The 11185-nt window shown below is 35.4% G+C and overlaps 1 protein-coding gene across 2 annotated transcripts in view; it reads right to left on the minus strand.

The window, feature by feature from the left end:
* Positions 1 to 11185, minus strand: part of Smc5 (structural maintenance of chromosomes 5) — a 64983-nt gene that overhangs the window by 45040 nt on the left and 8758 nt on the right. For both annotated transcript variants that reach the window (XM_029540129.1, XM_021191596.1), the window contains exons 4-8: positions 10296 to 10458; positions 8266 to 8400; positions 6384 to 6524; positions 4284 to 4445; positions 1420 to 1491 (exon numbers count right to left, since the gene is read on the minus strand). In XM_029540129.1, the coding sequence (XP_029395989.1) occupies positions 1420 to 1491; positions 4284 to 4445; positions 6384 to 6524; positions 8266 to 8400; positions 10296 to 10458 (673 nt within the window). The remainder of the gene's footprint in view (positions 1 to 1419; positions 1492 to 4283; positions 4446 to 6383; positions 6525 to 8265; positions 8401 to 10295; positions 10459 to 11185) is intronic.

Raw genomic sequence — 11185 nt, forward strand, 5'->3', positions numbered from 1 at the left:
AAAAAAAAAAAAGCATAGAAACTTTTCAACAAAACCCTAACAGAAAATTTCCCAAATCTAGATTCAGATACTGATGAAAATATAGAAGTCATTTAAAACACAAAACAGGTAAGAGCAGATAACCTTTCCTGGTCATATTATTATTAAAACACTAAAAAAATAGATCAAAGAAATTATATTGATAGTTACTAGAAAGAAACACCAATTATACATTGGGGCAGGTCAACTAGAAAAACAGTATTATTTTTTTCCCACAAAGATGGAGAATTGGAACAATGCATTTCTCATTCTGAAAGACACGTGTCAACCCACACTACTATACAAACCTAAACTATTGTCTTATTTTAAGGAAAAAGACAAGTGTCCAGCAAAACAAACAAAACAACAACAAAAGGCTAAATGAATTTATGAGTAAACTGCTCCCGATATAGCATTTAAAGAACTCCTTCAGACTATAAAGAGAACGACAACATAACCTCAATGCTACAGAAGAACCTCTGCCACACTAGAAGAGCAGCTAAGCAAAGGGGTAACAGGAAAACACCAACCACACAGAACAAATGGGGTATAGGTCTCCCAATAAAAACGGAAGCTAATGGTGTCAATTCCTCAATCCAAAGACAAGACACTAATAAACTGGATTGAAAACCAGAATTCAAGAGCTGCCATGGGCTCTGTGGGGAAAGTCACCATGCTTAACAACCCATATGGTAGGAAACAACCAACTCCCTAAGGTTTTTTCTGACCTCCACACATGTCTGTGGCACAGAAACAAACAAGCAAATGCAATTTTTAACACTAAAGAGCAGTTCTAGTCATAAAGCCTATACTTAGTGACCTTACAGCAATATAACTAGCATGCTGCATGGTGTGGGAAACAACCACATCTTAGTTCCACTGCCCAAATTCTGCATGTGAGAAGCTGGAACACAGCAAGATCCCTGGCTTCACTCCCTACCACACCTGTCCCTAAAGAACCTATCTATGGGACTAACATAGGAAGATCCTTTAAGAAGTATTAACTGAATGACAATACTAAAAATTATAACATTTTAAGCCAGGCATGTTGGCACACACCCTTAATCCCAGCACGTGAGAGGAAGAGATAGGTGAATCTGTGCATTTGAGGCCAGGCTGGTCTACAGAGCAAGTTCCAGGACAGCCAGGGATACTCAGAGAAATCCTGTCCTGATTAAAAATAAACACACAAACAAAAATCACAGCATTTTAAACCAAAATAAAAACCAGACCACCTATGAAATATAGCCCCATGAATAACTGAGAAAAACCTCTCTTTCGTGCAGCTACTACACTTAGATGATTTGGGATAGTTTCCAAAAAATTACAATAACCACTTGTCCCCTTGTGAAAACAAGTCATGGTAAATGAAGGTAATCCACTTTCGGTAAGGGGTCTTACATGTCTGTCCTTCCGTTCAATCAAGTCTTGCCTTTGTTTGCATTTCTGAGATGCTTCCTTAATATCAGTTGACTGCAAAATTGAACCAGAAAGAAAAGGTTAATTAAAAACTCATTTAAGCAAATTATATGGTTCCATCCATCCAAATAGTTTAATAAATCAACCAAAACAATACTTTCCCATATTTAAATTCAAATCAAGTTCATAATTACCACCAAGATTACTAATGGTATTGGAAATCTATAAAGGTTATTGCTATCATTACTAAAAGTATTACACTTTTTAGTGTATTTAGTGTAATACATGTGTACACACTTGTTTCCATGTATGTTTTCCTGATATTTTGTCTGACTATGAAAACAATTTGTATGTGTGGATGAAAGGGGAGCAACCTCATAGAAGCAGGAGGTGGGGGCAATGGAATAGGGGGTTTGTGGAGAGGAAACCAGGAAGGGGGATAGCATTTGAACTGTAAATAAATCAAATAATAAAAAAATTAAAAAAAAAATCCGATCAGACAGACTAGATATATTGTTTTATTATATGAAGAAAATAAGACCAAGCAACTATTAAGTGATGGTATGCATTTGCAATACAGATGTGTATTAATTTGGAGCCAATGGCCTCTATAACACATTATAGGGCCTCTTTGGAATGTTAAGGGTGAAAAACCAGAGTGATATAAAGGTCTCTGCTGAAAAGGGAGAAGAACAGAGTATAGTAAATATAATTAACTATTTATTCCTGCTACATGATTTAGAGGATTAATAATTTTAAGATATACACTAATAGACTAATACAATATATCTCTTCAGACGCTATAGGCACCTCTTGAAGAAAACAATTCTAGAATATCTTAGACCATGTATACCTGTATAGAAACATGAACTTGGGGTTATCTTGAAGCTGCCTTGATAGCTGCTTCTCTTAGGAACAGAGAAGCAAAACAAGTATTGTATATAGAATTCTTTAATTTATTGTAGACATTATTTTCTACTCCATAGAAAACCAAGTTTATTTTGTTGTTGTTTTTTTGGTTTTTCGGGTTTTTTTGTTTTGTTTTGTTTTGTTTTTTTTTTTTTTTTCCAAGTTTTAAAGCAATTTAGCAGTAACTTCAGGTGCCACAAAGCAACTATAAATCCACAACTTAATTATAACCAATTACTATTAACATGACTGCCAACTATTATATATATATGAAGCTTAGAGACTTAATGATCCTTAACCATAAAGTGAGAAAACCTGTTCAAGAACTAGAATTTACAATCTCTTGTAGATGTAAACATTTTTAAATTTGGAATAATCAATTATCTGAGTTATTGAATGCACATCAAAAGTATCCGAGCAGATGTCAACACTTGACTTTACTGCATTTATTTCAATCTCCAAAATGGCATTCAAAATCCTGGATCTGTTTATATCCCATTACAGTAATCCCCCATGTATGGCTTTGCATTATCAAGTCTATTTGTAGTCAATTACAGACTATATTAAATAGGAAATTAAATTCCAGAAATAGCCTATTTGTAGTTTTTGTGTGTCATTTTTTAACTGTGTACCATTATGAAGACTCAAAAGCTGCCCACTGTCCTGTCCTTAACCTCACACTGGTGTAGCCTGTCCATAAATAAGATTATCATTTAGCAGGTCTGAGTTATCAGGCTGACTACAGTTCTTATTCAGATAAGCTTTATTTAGATAGTAATGGTCCCAAAGCAAAAAAAGCTGTCATGCTGGCAATTTAAAAATGCTAAAGAAAAAAAAATATAATGTGCTTTCTTTAGAAGAAAATGTGACCATATAGTACACGTGTATGTACACATAGGAGGGAAATAAATACAAGTTGAACATCCCAAATATGAAAATGTAGAATCTACCCTAATTCAAAATTTAAAACTTTTTGTTCAAAAAGGTTTACATTTTGGATTTTCACACTGTTGATGAGCAATTGGTAAAAATCTATGCAAACAGTGTAAATTCCTCAAATACTGGAGGATGAAATAACTTTGTACAAGGATATTCAAACTACATAGGTTTTGGTATTATCTTCAGTTTTAGGTATCCACTGAAATAGGAAGAAACTACCAGATTCTACAAGCAGATATTTAATCATTTCCAAAATATCCTCTTGTGCTGGCTAGTTTTTTGTCCAACTTGACACAAGATAAAGTTACCCGGGAAGAGGAATCTCAATTGAGGAACTGCCTCTACTACCTTTAGACAATTCTATAGAGCATTCTCTTGAATAATAACTGATGTGAGGAGTCCCAGCCCACTGAGGCAGGCGCTGGGCCACCTCCGGTCCTGAGTTGTTTGAGATTTCCTCCAGGGTTTCTGCTTCAGCTCTTCCCACCAGGTTCTGCACTGACTTCCCTCAGTAAAGCATGCAATCTGTCGTGTGAAGCCTTTTCTGTCTCATGGCTTTTGGTCGTGCTGTTAAATCTCAGCAAGACACCTTTGATTCCTCAGTATCCCTGGAAAACTAAAATTCACCTCCATAAGCAATTTAAAGTTATAAGAGATACACACTACATTCACAGAAAGAACTCAGTGTTTCTAAGAAATATGATATATCAGTTTGTAGCTAAAACTTTCTCTTGAAGTTATGTCTTATTCTGTAGCCCATGATGGCCTCAAAGTCACAATGATGTTCTTGCCTCAATGTCCCAAGAGCTAAGAAACAGACCTGAACCAGTATGCCCAGCAACAATCACCCCGGAATTTCTTTAAGGTAATGCTCTCCAATCATAACAATTAATTAATTCTTAAAGAAATGAAACCTAGAAAATACTTTTAAAGACACAAGAAGTATTTTTCTATGTTGAATAAAATTCAGACAATCCCAAACGGAACAACAAAAGTACCTTCTCTTTGATTCGAACTTCCAAAGTGCGACGCTGCCGGTCAATTTCCTCAATCCGCCGTGTCATAGGAATCTGCCCTTCTTTAAGTTTCCTGACCTCTTCCTTCACTCGGTCACGAATTAGTTTCACACCTTCATATTCCTGACGTACATTCTCATATTCCTTGCAAATAATTCAAGAAACAGAAGTTAATATATTAGGTATTTAAGTTAATGTATCCTAAAGTCAAAATGTAATCAGAAATTTTAATTTACCAATAGACAAGATTAAGAAATAGGCAAACAAAAGAATTTCAATTTTGAAAGGTAAAAAATGGGCCAAAGAAAAATTAAAAGAAACATGTAGCTGAGAGCTTGCTACAAACAATGTCCGGGCTAGAGAGATGACTTAGCAGGCCAAGGCGGCTGCTATCGCGCCTGATGTCTTGACATGAGCTACATTCCTGGAAGCACATGATGAGAAGAGTTAACAGCCTCCCACAGCGGTATGCATTTTAAAAAAAAAATGTCATTCCACAGGAATTAGCTATTTGCTGAATAACAAGAAAATGAAATGCTAAAATAGAAATAATAAGAGTGAACAGGGGTTGAAAGGCTATTCCCTTTGGACTAGAGAGATGGCTCAGTGGTTATGAGCAGGGCCAGGGCTCAATTCCCAGAACCTATATGGCAGCTCACACAAACACACATGCAGGCAAAACACCATGCACATAAAAAGAAAAAAGAAAAAAAAAAAAAGAGTACTTCCTGCTCAGAAGACCCAGCACACACCCAGAGCAGTTCAAAACCACAATATGGGCATGCCTTTCCCTCCAATTAAAAACAGAAATCTTTTGAAAAAGTGAATAATATACCGCGGGGGGCGGGGGGGAACCTACAAATTTTAAATTTAAAAAGTTAAAAAGACCGAAATCAATCTCTTCAAAAAGGGGTCAAAAGACTTCAAAAGATAGAATGAAAACTAGTAATAAACATAGAAAAATACAATAAAAAGGTATACAAAAGACAAAGTTTAAGACTAATGAAATTGCAAAACCTGGTTGGAGGAAATAAGAATGCTATAAATATAGAGACATACATTATTTTCACACCAAGACATATTTCCATGAAACAAACATAAAAATTAATGCTTCCACCTATTGAGTAATTTTTCAATGAACTCCACTACTTATCCCAAGCTGGTCATAGGTAATAAATATGTATCATATTTTAAACAACAATGACAAAAAAATAGAAAAATAACAAAGTATGAGAAGACAGTTAAGATACTTCAGCTACATATGGCATACCTCAACTAAATTTTTAGTGACATACACACACACAAAATATTTTCAGTGGCACTGAATGACATCCCTCGCTTTGCAAATTTAATTTTTTATGTGAACATATACCTTAGATCATTAACATTAAGGGGAAAAAGTAAAGAACTGCTAAGGACAAAAGCCCGAAGAACTGATGTTGCTAACTCAATCAATTATTTGCTATGTGATAATTAACATATATCAAATAAAGAATAACAAAAATATATATGCATACACGTAATATAAAAATTTTAAAAGAAATATCTAACTTGAATACAAAATGAGTGCCTACTTACAAAGACATACTTCGTAGGTACTCAGTCATCATTAGTTTTGTTTTGATGATTTCTTTTTGCTTGTTTTTGCTTGTTTTTTTTTTGGGGGGGGGTCAACTTCACACAAGCAGGCTCCATCTGAGAAGGAACCTCAATTGAGAAAATGCCTCCATTAGACTGGCCCACAGATTTTAAAATTATGATTACTATGGTAGGGCCCAGCCCACTGTGGTTGATGCCATCCTTGGAGCAGGAAGTCCCAGAGATATAGGAAAGCAGGCTGAGGAAGAAATGGGAACAGGCAGCAAGCAGCATCCCTCCACAGCCTGACTCAGCTCCTGTCTGCAGGTTCCTTCCCGTCTAGAGCTCTTCCCCTGATAACCCTTCAAAATGGACCCTGATTACAAATGGATCAAAACCTTTCTCCCCAAGTTCCTTTTGGTCAGTGTTTCACAGCAGTAGAAAGCAACCTAAGAGAGCTCAGGAGTCATCTATTTTTTTTTCCCTCAGATAAATAACACTTACCACCCATGGTCTTTTTGCCTCAAGCATCTCAATTAAATCTAAATGTCGTTTTCGTTCATAGAATCTTTCCACATCTTGTTTGTACCTTTCATTTCGCTGAATCATTTTCTCTAGGTATTCAGTTTTCTCTTTGCAAGAGGTCTAAAATAGTATTTGTTGACAATTAGTTTAAATGAAAATAAGAACATGGCAAGTCAAATCTTTGAACAATGAAACATAAAAGATAAGCAAAATTTCACAAGGAAGAATTCTGTAAGGGTTCTTTAGAACTATGTAAAAGTGAAGCTAGGGAGAATGCTTGCCTAGTTAGGCATGAAGTTCTGGATTTGATTCTCAGCACTGCTCATAATCAGACTAGTGATCACATCTGTAGCTTCGGTGCCGAGGAGGTAGACACAGGAGCATCCTTAGCTATACACAACAGTGAAAGGCCAGCCTGGACTACAGATGACCCTGTCTAATAACAACAAAAAAAACAACAAAACCAGGTGAAGTAATACTCCAGAAGAGCTTTGTATACACCAATATGACTCATGATTTGGAGTTTGATGCATTTTAGATTTTTGCCCTATCTGTCCAGATGAAAGCTTAATAAAATCTATAAAAATGGCATATAAATGCAAAGGAGTATCAGGGTTGATATGCCATAAATGCTCAGGACTTAAGGATTCTGAGATGACAGAAAGCTAAAATTCAATCTATTGCACATTAACAAACGCAAATATGTACTGAACAGCCTAGAAAAAAAAATTCATGCTTGTTTCCTTCAGCAGATAGAAGGTAATCTAGAAATTTGTTTCAGGTGTAAATACTACATTGATACAAAATTGATGATTCTCATCAAGACCAAAGAATTGAAGGAATACCAGACACAGAACTGAATCATCACAAAACTCCTAGATCAATTCTTTTTAATTAAGACACCAAAATTAATGTTTTATTATAATGGAATACTTATCAAATATAGTTATACTTAAAGAGAAGGTTATCTTTTTTTTTTAAATTATAAAAATGTACCAAGCTGGGTAGGTTATATAGCATTTCTATACAGCATTTCTAAGTATCTATTTATTAAAAGGTTTAAAATTTTTTTTTAAATTAACACTTCAGCTAAATTCTATAGTTTGTGAATAAAGTCTATTTTCATTTGACTTAAGAAAAACTACATCAGCTGGGTGGTGGTGGCGCACGCCTTTAATCCCAGCACTTGGGAGGCAGAGGCAGGCAGATTTCTAAATTCGAGGCCAGCCTGGACTACAAAGTGAGTTCTAGGACAGCCAGGGCTACACAGAGAAACCCTGTCTTGAAAAAAACAAAAACAACAACAACAACAACAACAACAAAAAAAAAAAAGGGAAAGAAAAAAATACATCAAATGGCATTAACAGGAGTATTTTCAAATACCACATCCTTATCTTCTATAAATCTCAAAACCTTACACAGTGCATGGCACACAACAAATTATTTGATGGGTACCAAAGGAAAGAAAAACATAACTTCCTATGAGAGTTCTTTAAAATCTCAACTGGTAATATGTATTTACTAAAATAGTCAAAATTTTCAAACTTCATATAATTAAAAGCATTCTCACTTTCTGTTACCAGTTGATGTTAGAAATACAAACTTGGAAAAAAAATTTAACAATTATAAATTTACTCAACATAGACATACTATCCATTTTGTAGTATGTCTTTCTTTCTTTTCCCTCAAGACAGGGTTCCTCCGTTTAGCCTTGGCAGAGCTGGAACTCACTCTGTAGACCAGAGAGACCCACCTCCCTCTGCCTCCCAAGGGCTGGGACTAAAGGCACCACCACTCAGTTATTCTTACACATTCAGTAAATGAAAACAGGAATGAAAATGACTAGTCTATTTCTAAATACCTCTAGCTGCTTCTCCTTCTCCCTGAAGTTTTTGAGTTCACAGTGGTATCTGTGCATCTCTGGAGGACCAATTGACTTCTCAGTAGCTTCAAGGAGTTCAATTTTGCTGAGTTTAGCAAATTCCCCAACTTTGTCCTACAACACCAAAATTAAGTATTAGCAACTATCATTCATAAGTACCATTAAAATTTATTAAATTTGCCAAGATGGTCTCACTTAAAAATTTTTGAGATATGAATCAAATTTTGTGAGAAAATAAGCTATAGTGTAGACACTAAGCAACATTAAAAGATATTGAACTGTAATTTTAAATGTAGATTATTAGAATATTTTTTAAAAACTTAAAAAATTTTCTTTTATATTACCTATGTATGTGTGTACCTAGGTGTTGGACTGTGTATATGAGTGCAATGCCTAAGGAGTCAAGAAGGCATCAGATCCCCTGCAGCGATGGTCAGGTAGTTGTAAACTGCCATATGTGGGTGCTGTGAATCAAATTTGGGTCCTTTGGAAGTACTTTTAACAAATGAGCCATCTCTTCAGATCAGGTTATTTTATTATTAATGAACAAATAAAAATATCACTAGACTTTAAGAAGTATACTTACATAAAAAAGGTTATTCTAACCAATATATCATACAAATGCACTGATTAAAAGTTGTTCATTAATTAAAGCAGGCATGGTGGTCCACCCCTTTAATTCCAGGACTTGGGAGGCAGAGGTAGGTAGATCCCTGAGAGTTTAAAGCCAGCCTGGTTTGCAGAGCGAGTTCCAGGACAGTCAGAGCTACAGAGAAACCCTGTCTTGAAAAACAAAACAACCACAAAAAGTTGTTCATTAACTATGGCTTCTCAGGATCTCAATTAAGAATACATGGCAGCTGTAGCTGCTTGAACAACAATCAAGTCAGTTTAACATTCTAACTGGAAGTGGTTCATGAGCCCTGACCTACAGTTGAGGACCTACAGTAGATCCAGCTTTTGAGAGAGAATTGCTTTGAAGGGTGTGGCTTCTGGTACATAAACTAGATGGCCCAAACCCAGGAGTATATTGACAGCACAAATCTAAGCCTAAGTGGATATATCTTGAAAGAGTTAAGGGGAGGAAATAAAGAGTAAATATGATCAAAACACATTGTATGATATTATCAAAGAATTAATAAAAGTATTTTTAATACTTTGACTCTTGCAAATGGGAGTTTGAAACTCCTCTGTACTTAAAGTACCTTCCTTACAGACTGGGGAGACGCCTCATGTACAAAGTGTGCTTCCAAGTATGAGAATGAGTTTGGACCTCTAGAAGCTATGCAAAAGCTAGGCCAGCAAGGATACCTGCCTACAGTCCCAGTAATGGCAGAGACAGGGAACCTTCGAACCAAACTGCCCAACTCCAGAGTCAGGTAATGGGTCAGTAAATAAAGTTGACAGGGAGTGAGAAAGACATATAAAACTAACCTCTGGCCTCTAAGACTGTGCACACATGTACCCAAATACTAATACACACCACACAGAGACAAACATGAAAAAAAATACATTTTTAAAAACATTTTGTAACTTAAACTTATTAAATAAAATCATTAACATGATATATAGATGACTGAGGTCCAGTGGGCCTGGAACTATGTAGCCCAGGTTGGCCTACTAAGAACTACTATTACAAATGTGTATCACCATGCCCATAAAAATACTGAGAGTTGAATACAAAGAGTAATAATTACATACCTATTAATTGAAATTAATAACCTTCCTTAATTAATGCTACAAATATTAAGAGCGCTGTTTTGATACAAATCTCTTGAGTAGTATTTATATTTTCTATGGCATAAAGCGAAAATATTACACACAAAATTTTCCCATGTTTGGAGGTTTCCCCTTCTCTAAAGAGAGACAGAGGGAAGGCGGAGGGTAAGGAAGGTGACAGGGTGGGACTGGGAAGAGAGGGAGAGAAACTCAGGATTGGGATGTAAAGTAAGTAAATAAATAAATAAATGAAAAATTTTCCCCATGTTCATTTATATTTTTTCTCAGACCTGAGGCAAGAACTGGCACAGATTGCCCACTTGGATGTTTAAAGCTGCAACCTGTTCTTCCACTATCTTCTGGGTTACAGGTTTTTTGTTGATGAACCAGAAGGACTGATTTTTTATCACATCAATCTCACGGGTGATTATAAGATTTCCAGAAGTCCTGAACCTATAATTAAAGAATAATTGAAAATCTTTTATAGTCAAAACACACAGTTAAGAATAACATTTCTGTTATTTTTCCTATACCCCAAGTCTAAGAAATAGTACTATAATTTTTATTCTTTCTGGTATTTTTGAATCCTTCCCACCTTGGAAACATTGGCTTTTTGTTTGCTATCATCCCACAGTTGGCCATGTCAGTTACTATTTGGTTAACATTCAAAATTACCTAAATCATTGTGTCAATTCTAATTCTAAAACACAAATTTATTTATCCTTTAATCATTATACTATTCTTCAATCACATCCTTTGTAATTCAAAATGCATTAGTATATTAAAGGCTAATATAATAGTCAGCTGAAACTTCTTTACTTGAAAAATGTTTGAATGAAAACTGAATTCCATGGAATACAAATTTCCCCAACCAAAAACTCTACCCAAAAGAATAAATCATGGATTGCTAATCATCTACGTTATTCTGAATCCTGAGAGAACTATAATATATGCCTCTACAGAACCATTAAGTAATACAGTGTGATGGTTTGAATATTCTTGGCCCATAGAAAGTGACACTGTTCTAAGGTGTGTCATTATTGGAGGAAACGTGTCACTGTGGGGGTGGGCTTTAATATCCTCCTTCTTTTTTTTTTTTTTTTTTTTTTGGTTTTTCAAGACAGGGTTTCTCTGTATAGCCCTGGCTGTCCTGGAACTCACTTTGTAGACCAGGCTGGCC

Source organism: Mus pahari, chromosome 1 (genome assembly GCF_900095145.1).
Source record: "Mus pahari chromosome 1, PAHARI_EIJ_v1.1, whole genome shotgun sequence".
Classification (NCBI taxonomy): Eukaryota; Metazoa; Chordata; class Mammalia; order Rodentia; family Muridae; genus Mus; species Mus pahari.